Source organism: Macrosteles quadrilineatus, unplaced genomic scaffold, assembly GCF_028750875.1.
Source record: "Macrosteles quadrilineatus isolate MER2022 unplaced genomic scaffold, UCM_ALF_1.0 Scaffold_2__2_contigs__length_208266976, whole genome shotgun sequence".
Lineage (NCBI taxonomy): Eukaryota > Metazoa > Arthropoda > Insecta > Hemiptera > Cicadellidae > Macrosteles > Macrosteles quadrilineatus.
In genome coordinates this window covers 18,897,637-18,910,060 of record NW_026542595.1, presented here as the reverse complement: position 1 = coordinate 18,910,060, position 12,424 = coordinate 18,897,637, and the positions used below count along the sequence as shown (strand labels likewise).

The 12,424-nt window shown below is 40.3% G+C and overlaps 1 protein-coding gene across 1 annotated transcript in view; it reads right to left on the bottom strand.

Annotated features, from left to right (window-relative positions):
- Positions 1 to 294: 294 nt before the first annotated feature.
- The window catches only part of LOC128983972 (lutropin-choriogonadotropic hormone receptor-like), a 95,721-nt gene continuing 83,591 nt past the window's right edge, over positions 295 to 12,424 (bottom strand). Inside the window, exons 16-18 of the mRNA XM_054403254.1 lie at positions 8,369 to 8,616; positions 6,316 to 6,497; positions 295 to 1,924 (exon numbers count right to left, since the gene is read on the bottom strand). Of these exons, the coding sequence (XP_054259229.1) occupies positions 1,703 to 1,924; positions 6,316 to 6,497; positions 8,369 to 8,616 (652 nt within the window). The 3' untranslated portion in view covers positions 295 to 1,702. The remainder of the gene's footprint in view (positions 1,925 to 6,315; positions 6,498 to 8,368; positions 8,617 to 12,424) is intronic.

Sequence of the window (12,424 nt, the reverse complement as noted above, 5' to 3'; positions counted from 1 at the left end):
ATTCGTAGTTTTTTTTATATTTATTTACCTCCATTCAGGTACCCCCCCTCAAGCTCATGGCTTGCTAGAATGACATCTGCTTCTTTTATGCAATCCAGCAATGGGATTCACTCAAGGATAAAGCCTAGAGAGTACACTTAGGTAGAAAAATCCGACTGATGATGGACCTTCGGGCCAAAAATTAATTTCGGATCAAAAAACAGGATTGCTAAGGTAAGGCCTTATAATATCAATTAATATATAAGCAATCCAGAGGCTAAAATGATTGATAGAAAAATCTAAAGAGACCCGGGAAAGGCCAATGATAACCAGGTAAGGGATGTACTTCTTGGTAGTATTCTTACTATTATCCCTGAAGATGGACAGCTGTGTTCTAGACTGTGCTCTCTGGAGAGGATAGCCCGGGGAAACCCCAACTAGCTGACCGTGTGGGACTGTCCAGTGAGGTGACAGAAGTCAGTGGTAAATAGAGGTAAGAGCTAGAATTTTAGAGTGTTTTCTCGCTGTGCTCTGTAGAGTATATGGCAATACGACATTCCGGGACCGGGGAGAGAGTCTTGCCGTGTAGGACAGCCTAGGAAGTAAATGGTAGTCAGTGGTGGCTAGAGGAGCTAGACTTGATTAGTGTGTTCTCGCTGTGCTCTCTAGAGAGGATGGCCAGGGGACATTCCGTCACCATGTCCAGAGAGCTTGATCGTACGGGACAGTCAAGTGGGGTAGCAATATTCAGTGGTGACTAGAGGTAAGAGCTAGACTTGTTTAGTGTGTTATCGCTGTGTTCTCCAGAGAGGATGGCCAGGGGACATTCCGGCACCATGTCAAGAGAGCTTGATCGTACGGGACAGTCAAGTGGGGTAGCAATATTCAGTGGTGACTAGAGGTAAGAGCTAGACTTGTTTAGTGTGTTATCGCTGTGTTCTCCAGAGAGGATGGCCAGGGGACATTCCGGCACCATGTCAAGAGAGCTTGATCGTACGGGACAGTCAAGTGGGGTAGCAATATTCAGTGGTGACTAGAGGTAAGAGCTAGACTTGTTTAGTGTGTTATCGCTGTGTTCTCTAGAGAGGATGGCCAGGGGACATTCCGGCACCATGTCAAGAGAGCTTGATCGTACGGGACAGTCAAGTGGGGTAGCAATATTCAGTGGTGACTAGAGGTAAGAGCTAGACTTGTTTAGTGTGTTATCGCTGTGTTCTCCAGAGAGGATGGCCAGGGGACATTCCGGCACCATGTCAAGAGAGCTTGATCGTACGGGACAGTCAAGTGGGGTAGCAATATTCAGTGGTGACTAGAGGTAAGAGCTAGACTTGTTTAGTGTGTTATCGCTGTATTCTCTAGAGAGGATGGCCAGGGGACATTCCGGCACCATGTCAAGAGAGCTTGATCGTACGGGACAGTCAAGTGGGGTAGCAATATTCAGTGGTGACTAGAGGTAAGAGCTAGACTTGTTTAGTGTGTTATCGCTGTATTCTCTAGAGAGGATGGCCAGGGGACATTCCGGCACCATGTCAAGAGAGCTTGATCGTACGGGACAGTCAAGTGGGGTAGCAATATTCAGTGGTGACTAGAGGTAAGAGCTAGACTTGTTTAGTGTGTTATCGCCGTGTTCTCCAGAGAGGATGGCCAGGGGACATTCCGGCACCATGTCCAAAGAGCTTGATCGTATGGGACAGTCCAGTGGGGTAGCAATATTCAGTGGTGACTAGAGGTAAGAGCTAGACTTGTTTAGTGTGTTCTCGCTGTGTTCTCTAGAGAGGATGGCTAGGGGACATTCCGGCACCATGTCTAGAGAGCCTGGCCTTGTAGGACAGTCTAGGGAGGTAACGGTTGTCAGTAGTGACCCTCGATGGTTGGTGCTCTCAGGTGTGACTCCTCGTCGTTGGGTGTTCTGTGGTATTCCTCCACGTTCGATTACTCCAGTCCCCTAAACAGATACTTAGATTTACGATTTTTTACAGCTTTTTTTATTGATAACATAATATTAATAAGCGGTATCAGCAATCTGCCACATTCTTTCTAACATTTGCTTGTCAAAAGTTTTTATAGTGAGGTAAGCGATAGGAGTTTCTATTATCACTTTGGGTAAGGTGAAATATAAAATAACTTATGAACCGTAATATATACAGTATTGGGGGTTGCAGTATTTTATGCAAAGTTAATAGGCTATAACATACTATTTTCCCATGTACAAATACTATAAAAATACAAAAAACTATAATAAGATACATCCTTGTTGTTTTCTCTTGAACAAACGTCATTTGGTGATCGGTCAATTCGTTATAGTATTAAGGGATTAATTCTTCAGAAAATTATGGATAAAGCTATTTAATTTTCACATAATTTATATTTTTCCGGCCTCTAGATGAAACATCCAAGATGAAGGATGTTCAACGACTTTATTTCAATCACTTACACTAACTTATTTTGTATACATCATTAAATTTCTACAACCACACTCCGTAAATACGTAGAACCAGTTATATTTTCATCTTTATACAAAACTATAGTCCTAAACAATGACAAAACCTACACATAACCAATCATAGCTATAACAACATCTAGTATTCCTTGTGCTAGTCAACTTTTATTCAAGTTTGTCATCATGGCCTATTTATAGATCTTGTTCGACCTATAAAAACTTGCTTACAGAAGGACCGGAACACAAATACAGTGTGCAGTGTGCCTTGGCTCGGGGCCACTGCGTCTCGTGTGCCAGCTCTCCGTCCATCTCACTATACGACTGTCACTACGGCGCTTTAACTCAACTTCTACCGTATCTAAACTGGCGACTTTGTAGCCTGAGTTTGATTTTTCTATGTCTTCCTATTTATTTCCTGTTTTAGCAAATTTCTCCTATATCGAGTTCGCTTCATTTTAATTGCGTTCCTAAAAATTTAAACTATTACTCAATTAACTATCAATATATCAATAAACATTAATGCATTATGCTTGTTAATTTGACTGATGGTTGAGGTAGTAAATAAAATACCGTATTGTTGGCCAACTTTAATGTTTTAATAACAAAATAATTAAAAGAACAGAAAAATTTAGGTGACAGCTTCGACAGTTAATACATTTTAGTATCCAATAGTTAATGGTGATAATCATTTTATAAGTATATTTCATAGTTGTAGTTTGGACATCACATGGTAGTTGTTGTATTAGGAATGTAGTCGATTTGTACGTGTGTATTACCATCATTGCTGTTGTAAATTGGAACGCCCTGAAGAAGCATAAAATACGTAAACAATGTGTACTTCAGTATTTGTTTCTTAAAATAACCTCAAAAGCTTACAGCAGTATTGCAAGTTTTAACATTATGTTATTGGCTTATATTAATTCGTTAAACAACTAATGTCTAACAATAAACTGTTTTAGAATTCATCCACAACATGGATAGTTATTTTGAATAATCCTAACAAAACAATGCTAGGTATTAGCTGTATTAGATAACTTTATGCAAAACGTATACATATAAAAAGTTGCATCAATTATGTTTTTCGTATTTAAAATCCTCCGTTCGTGTTATACTTGAATGAATGTTGGGTGGTTTCCTGAAACAGATATGTCTAACCAGATCACACAGTCAACCTGGTCAGAATTACGCAAATTTCATTGGTTGTATCTGTTTCTATAAACTAATCCGGCTCACGTGACTAACAAAATTTCATCCCTGACCTCTGTCAGATTCACCATGTCCAAGCTGCAAGTGTTTGTATCTTACTTTAAAATAGTTGCAGCATTAGATTACAACTACACGATGCCAACACATCAGGGTGCGAACTTAGTGGCGAAAATGAGTGAAGCGCTGTCTATGGCCAGCTAATTTTAGCCATTTACAATTACTAAAAGCCTAATAATCAATGACTTATTAATCGGATCGAACTGGCGATCATCTGACTACTAAACGAGAACTATATACTTCCCAACTACCCCAATTATTACAGTTAGTTATTATTTGAAAATAACATTGGCAATGCTACAGCTATGATACTAGCACATTGCTTTAGTGCACCAACTCCAAAAACTCGCATTCTATTTGCATTCATTCTCAACAAAAGCATGTATGTATCAAAATAGCTAAGTCATTATATAAAATTGAGCTGATAGAAAAACACAGCACATAATAGCCTACCTTGTACCTGGCTGTGGTGCGGGCGCACAGGCCGTGTCTGCTGAGTAGCACAAACAGATCCCTGCGGTACTGCTGGGTGAGCAGAGCGTACAGGTAGGGGTTGGCACATGAATTGAGCAGATAGAAGAACACAGCACGTAACCTACCTTGTACCTGGCTGTGGTGCGGGCGCACAGGCCGTGTCTGCTGAGTAGCACAAACAGATCCCTGCGGTACTGCTGGGTGAGCAGAGCGTACAGGTAGGGGTTGGCACACGAATTGAGCAGATAGAAGAACACACAGGTAACCTACCTTGTACCTGGCTGTGGTGCGGGCGCACAGGCCGTGTCTGCTGAGTAGCACAAACAGATCCCTGCGGTACTGCTGGGTGAGCAGAGCGTACAGGTAGGGGTTGGCACACGAATTGAGCAGATAGAAGAACACAACACGTAACCTACCTTGTACCTGGCTGCGGTGCGGGCACACAGGCCGTGTCTGCTGAGTAGCACAAACAGATCCCTGCGGTACTGCTGGGCGAGCAGAGCGTACAGGTAGGGGTTGGCACATGAATTGAGCAGATAGAAGAACACAGCACGTAACCTACCTTGTACCTGGCTGTGGTGCGAGCGCACAGGCCGTGTCTGCTGAGTAGCACAAACAGATCCCTGCGGTACTGCTGGGTGGGCAGAGCGTACAGGTAGGGGTTGGCACATGAATTGAGCAGATAGAAGAACACAGCACGTAACCTACCTTGTACCTGGCTGTGGTGCGAGCGCACAGGCCGTGTCTGCTGAGTAGCACAAACAGATCCCTGCGGTACTGCTGGGCGAGCAGAGCGTACAGGTAGGGGTTGGCACATGAATTGAGCAGATAGAAGAACACACAGGTAACCTACCTTGTACCTGGCTGTGGTGCGGGCGCACAGGCCGTGTCTGCTGAGTAGCACAAACAGATCCCTGCGGTACTGCTGGGCGAGCAGAGCGTACAGGTAGGGGTTGGCACATGAATTGAGCAGATAGAAGAACACAGCACGTAACCTACCTTGTACCTGGCTGTGGTGCGAGCGCACAGGCCGTGTCTGCTGAGTAGCACAAACAGATCCCTGCGGTACTGCTGGGTGGGCAGAGCGTACAGGTAGGGGTTGGCACATGAATTGAGCAGATAGAAGAACACAGCACGTAACCTACCTTGTACCTGGCTGTGGTGCGAGCGCACAGGCCGTGTCTGCTGAGTAGCACAAACAGATCCCTGCGGTACTGCTGGGTGAGCAGAGCGTACAGGTAGGGGTTGGCACATGAATTGAGCAGATAGAAGAACACAGCACGTAACCTACCTTGTACCTGGCTGTGGTGCGGGCGCACAGGCCGTGTCTGCTGAGTAGCACAAACAGATCCCTGCGGTACTGCTGGGCGAGCAGAGCGTACAGGTAGGGGTTGGCACATGAATTGAGCAGATAGAAGAACACAACACGTAACCTACCTTGTACCTGGCTGTGGTGCGGGCGCACAGGCCGTGTCTGCTGAGTAGCACAAACAGATCCCTGCGGTACTGCTGGGCGAGCAGAGCGTACAGGTAGGGGTTGGCACATGAATTGAGCAGATAGAAGAACACAGCACGTAACCTACCTTGTACCTGGCTGTGGTGCGGGCGCACAGGCCGTGTCTGCTGAGTAGCACAAACAGATTACTGCTGGGTGAGCAGAGCGTACAGGTAGGGGTTGGCACATGAATTGAGCAGATAGAAGAACACAGCACGTAACCTAACTTGTACCTGGCTGTGGTGCGGGCGCACAGGCCGTGTCTGCTGAGTAGCACAAACAGATCCCTGCGGTACTGCTGGGTGAGCAGAGCGTACAGGTAGGGGTTGGCACATGAATTGAGCAGATAGAAGAACACAGCACGTAACCTACGTTGTACCTGGCTGTGGTGCGGGCGCACAGGCCGTGTCTGCTGAGTAGTACAAACAGATCCCTGCGGTACTGCTGGGTGAGCAGAGCGTACAGGTAGGGGTTGGCACACGAATTGAGCAGATAGAAGAACACAACACGTAACCTACCTTGTACCTGGCTGCGGTGCGGGCACACAGGCCGTGTCTGCTGAGTAGCACAAACAGATCCCTGCGGTACTGCTGGGTGAGCAGAGCGTACAGGTAGGGGTCGGCACACGAATTGAGCAGATAGAAGAACACAACACGTAACCTACCTTGTACCTGGCTGCGGTGCGGGCGCACAGGCCGTGTCTGCTGAGTAGCACAAACAGATCCCTGCGGTACTGCTGGGTGAGCAGAGCGTACAGGTAGGGGTTGGCACATGAATTGAGCGGATAGAAGAACACCAGTAGAATTTTGGTCTTAGACACATCGATCAGAGGATATCCCGCGAGTGCTGAGGAAGAATAATATTTGTTATGTTTGACAAAGCCAATACAAGTTTTGATTATCTAGTTGTTAACTCCTTGGCTGTAATGCTTCATTTTAAGTACTGTATAGATTGTTCAGGGTATTATTTTCTTCAATTAAATAAATTTTCATCTAAATAAATGAATAAAAAATATCCAGCTTGTCTGTTTTTGGCTATTTTTTGTTTCGTTTCGGAAAGCCGAAAGATTCTTATACCAATTTGTCTATCATTGTCTCTTTGACGCATGAGTAGAGATCAAGAGTTAAATCTTTTTTCCATTGAATTGGTGAGGATGTCTTTTACTATGAAACATGGCCAAACTACCCTTGACACATCTTCTCCTATGTTTACTACATACGTACCTATCAAAAATACCAATCATCTGTTTAGAGAATACGTCACCTATGAAATAACTAACTTATTTATAATACTAGCGCTTTTATAAAACTAGTTTTCATCACTATGAGTGAAAGTGGTCCTTTTTGGTACGCAAGCCCGTTTTACAACCAAGGCGCAGCCGAGCCCTTAATACGATTAATAAATAACTTCTTGATCAGCATTGAACGTGTTATTAAATTTATCGATTTCACCTATTGGGTCTGATGATGATTGGAGTGTCCAATCGAAATCGATCACCACTTTACCATCTTTTGTATATTTACCGTCTTGTGAGTAACAGTATAAGCGTAAATATATGTTTTAAGTGTTATAAGACGTATCTTTATTTACTTTCCATACGATTAATACTAAAAAGACACTTTCACTCCGTGTGATGAACAACAAACTGTTGAAATAACCTTTTAATGGTAAAAAAGTTAGACCACATAATTTGAGGTTATACCAAAGTCATCATTAATGTTTACGTTTCTGTTCTTTGTGACTTAAATGGCGGATGTAAATAATCACAAGTAGAATAGTTTGTAACTGTAAAAATGAAATAAAATTCGCCATCCATTTTATTTTATAACTTCAACTAATATAAGTTACAATAAGGTAGAATGAGTTACGATTTTCACATTTTTTTATTTTATACAAATAATTCAGTGAAATTCTCTGGATAACTTAGCTACCTTAAAATTTATGGTTATACCGTTTCTTGTAGTTTCAAACCTCGACAGTGCATTGCATTGTGTACCTGGACCTGTATACATTTCTAATCGCTATTTAATACATTTTTACTGAATTACAACTGCAGCAATCGTTGCGCCCATCTGTGCCACAAAGCCGTTGTCTTTTATGGAACCAATATTTTCTCAATACCAATTTCCCATCTCCCTGATATTTCCTGTCTTGTTCCCTCCACTCAGATTAATATCTGTGATCACTGGGGCCTATTAATTGCTTTTCTTAGAATGCTGTTCTTCTTTAATATTATATTTCGTTACCTTTTTATGTTGCAGATCAATAATAATGTTAATTGAGATGTTGATATAACTTCAATTTACAAAATATTATTAGTACCTTTCCACTTAGCATGGCTGCAATAATTTTTCTTAAGGGATTTATGGGCTTTCGGTATTTACAGACTCTGTTGAAACATGGCAAGGAATCTTTCTTTGGCTTTTCAGTCCTTAAACCATAGGCATTTTTCATTATAAGAATCCTTAACTATTTTGATGGTCAATACCTATTTGAAATTCTTTAAAAATGTTTGGCAATGTACTTAGATCGCACTTTCACACCGTAGACTGTAGGATCTGTAGAACCATTAGCCTTAAAAAATATACAAAATCAACCAAAAACACCTTCTTTGAACCTCATTCAGGGGTTGGAAGTTTCGTTTTAATATTATAGATGTGTGAATTCGTAACATGCATCCCAAAGTTTCTAAATGCAATTACAGTAAGCCAACATACCAGTGATGCCAAAGAAGGCTATGGGCGCCCAACAAGCAAAGTCGGTGAAGACCAGGAGAGCCATGCGCTTGGCCACCGTCATGTCGGAGCGAGTCACTGAGGCCGCTGCGTCCTGACCGCCCCTGATGGAGCAGTACATGCGACCGTAACACGCGCAAATCACCGCAAACGCGAGTCCGTTGAACAGCAACAGAATGATCAGGTACGATAGATCCAGGGCCTTCAGGTTCTCCAGCGGCAAGCATATGCTGAAATGCATCAGACGTCGGGATTAGATATAATAAATTTGATAGATAATCACTTTGTAATGGATCAGAAACTTCGAGAAGAGAAGTATCCTGTCAGAGAACGGGAAAATAAAAACTATTGTACAAAAAAAGTATTTTGCGTAAACAGTTACTTAGTAAACAGTACGTAGGAGTGAGGCATTGGAAGAAACAAGCTATGTAAGTAAAATATATAATATTTTTGCATAATTACTCCATAATATATTTCGTGCCTAGCTCCAGATCATTTTTAAGTTCGAGACGAAGTCGAGAACTTAAAACGATTGAGAGCTGTAAAACCATATCGGCTCGTGGAACGAACACAATTTTTCATCACACTATAGAAAAATAAGAAAAAATATATGCACCCTAACACCACTCAACCCAACTACACCTTAAAGATTATGTGAAGAAATGTTTAGAGGTTTCAGCAAAAATTAAAATAAATAGTTGCTAGGCAGCGTTGACAATTAAACAAGTCTATTGGAATACATGGATACTGCTTGAGTATTAATATACATTAGTACATTAATGTTTTAAGTAAATAAGCGAATAGCTTTTTTTGGACCTAGGGCTGTAAAAACCTGTTCGGCCCCCAAAGGACGATTACAGCTGGCGTTTCGACCCTGTACAGCGATGCGTAGCTTTCAGCCTCCAATTAACGTTTGTAAAACGGCCAAAACATCGTAGTGAGGTGAAATAGTACTACATTTCATCACTAGGAAATAAAGTGGCTCTTTCCAACCCGAGCTCAAGCATTACGATCGAGACGAAGCCGAGGTCTTAAAATGAGCAAAGGGTTGAAAGGGCAATTTGGCTCCCTAGGAGCTAAAATAGTTATTTGTGTAACTAGTGGCGAATTAAACATATTTTTTCCTACAGTCACTATAAAGCATATAAATAATAAATTTTTCAAACAATGAACAAAAGGTTTTTAGGTTCGGTTAAATACAAACATTGAACGAAATGGGAAACGATGCACCAGCTGATCGTAGTCGTAATATCAGTGTTGCTAACTTATTTTCAAGCGTACACGTATGATGTGCCTAATAAAAACACGCTGTTTTGTGTTGTTTGGTTGGAATACTGGTGTGCGGAAAAAGTAAAAAACGTGTGGCAAAAGTAAGTAGATGGTAGATAAGTAGATGGTAAGTACCTAGATTGGTTGTGTTGCTAGCCTAGTGGTTAGCGTCTCGGACTTCGGTGCGGGAGGGACGGGTTCAATGTTTTTTCTAGTGGGGCCTTGGTTCAATCCCCGGCACATCCACTAAACATTTATTCTCTCGTGTACCTCTTATGAAATGCCACTGGCGTAGAAAAAAAAGAAAGAAAAAATGCAGCAATTAGCAAATTTCTTTGCTATAATCAGTGCAAGAAATTGTCGGGTGACTGTAGGAAAACTCTGTTTACTCTCTAAAAATCTATATATTTAATTCCGTAAGCGAATCTGTCCCATGAAATATCTCGAGGTAGCAAAAAGGTAGCATAGCTATGATGATTTATTTTTAAGCTTAAGGAGGTGAATGACAGCAATTGCTGTTATGGGCCCCTAGTGCTACTTTAAACCCACAACCACACCACGACCCATACATTAAAACGGATGTTTTTGCTGCAGTACGACGAAAAATATATTTACCTACGACCGTTTTTTAAAGTAGCCATTTCAGTCCAGTTGTTAGAATTGAAAAGTTTCACTTTACAGCTGTTTACTTTCATATCCGCATAGTTTCATTTCATATCCGCATAGTTTCATTTCATATCCGCATAGTTTTCTCATACCCACACAGGTAACGGACCAATGAGGTTCAAGTATTGAGAGAAAAGAATTAAAATTGTAATGCTTCGAACGTCAACTAATCAGCTGATCAGTTGACCAATTTAATTGTTGATCCGACTTGTTCATGTTGATACTTAGTACAGGTAAAATAATACAAAAACACTCCATATAAACAACAAAATTTTTACATTCATTAAATTTCTGTGAGTTACTAATAATATGAGAAATGAAGATCCGATGAGTCCCCAAAATCTTAGGCGTGCTAAGGCCCTTTTTGGGGCCCTTTTTGTTCCGAAGGGCCCTTGTTCCTGAATAATTTTGTTTTTACGTTTAAGGTCGAGTGAGGTGTGGTTTTCGATGGTTTTAGTTATTTTAAATCGATTGGGACTAGTTTTAAGTGTATAAAACCACTCCATACAGGGTGGTTCGAAATATAAATACTTTTTACGATATTTAAACATTTGTTCATAAAGTGATAAAATTAGTTACCACCATGCTCTGTATAAAAGGGGATTATTAAAAATAACTGCAATTCTTTACTATATAAGAGGGAAGGATCACAAGGAGTAGGAGAAAATATTAAATACCCCCGTCACAGCAAACCTGCAGACTAAGCAAATTTTCAGTTGCCCGATTTTCAATTAAATCTAAAATAGCATTGAGTTTTATGAATACTTAGGTTTGCTGCTACGAGGAGGCTAATAAAGTGTGTTTATAGTAAAATATTAATAGCCTAGTATAAAACAAATAAATTTGAAAAGTTTTACTTAGACATAGGCTATCTATAAACAAACAAACAAACAAAGTCATTTACACTATTCTCCTTAAGAATAACATGGAATTTTAAATTTACAATTTTTGCATGTTTTTTGTAACTAATACACTTATTTTATAGAACAGTATTAACAGTATTAAAACACACTTACAAAATATACTAAATTATTTGTTTTCTTTAAGCTCTTTAAAATGCTCTAGAAATAAATTGGGAAACTTTGTCTTTTGAGGGTCAAAGATTACAGATTTTTACCACATAAAACCCTGTTCCATGGACCGATTATGCCGGTTTCGTTAAAATTGGACCAAAATTACTCGAGTTACCATGTTTACGGACACGTATATAACATGGATATATTATATTATATACATGTATATAAACACATATATAATATTTTGAGTGGATGGTGCTTTAGGCTTCTGGGGGCATCGAAATGAAAACGTAAATCGGTTTCGGGTCTATGTTTTACCAAAAGACCTTCGGTAATAGCTTATCTCCTATATGGGATGCTCGCTAAAAGGGGATGGATTAAGTTTTACACTATAACATAATAAATAACATAGGTTACTAAGCAAAAATGTCAACTTTTAAGGTGGTGTGAATAATCTTTCAACTTGTTTTTTGATGCAAATCTATTAAGACCAATTTCATATTTATATGTATTTTTCTTAGGTAGTTATTTAAGTTATTTTTTTACATTTATTAGAAATTAAAACAATTGTATTTGTATAAAACCTTACATTACATATTAAAATGAAGTACTTAAAGTAAAGCTATTTTTCTACATTTTCCGTGGTATCTCTCTTTACAATTTCATCATCACAATAATTATTCTCAGACGAGTCATTAACAATTTTATTATTCTTAGCAACTTGTCCATCTTTACCGATTTTGTCCAAGTTGGTGTTCAAGCAGGATTCCCCTTTACAAACCTAAAACCTTGCATGTTGCAGAACAGGCAACACCAATCTTAAAGCACGAACAATGTGGTGCAAAAACACCTTTCATACATACTGACGTTTGCAACTTGTATCTTAAGTTCCTCACACTTATTTTCAATCAATACAAGTACGGTTATCTTTCGTAATTATGACGACCAGGACAGCACTAAGACATCAGAGCAGCATTGTCGGTACAAGCATTTTTGTCTTGAACAATGGGAACTAGGTTTATGGGGTAAAAATTGGGTTTTCTTAATTACTTTACCCTCAAAACACAAAGTTTCCCAATTTTTCCCT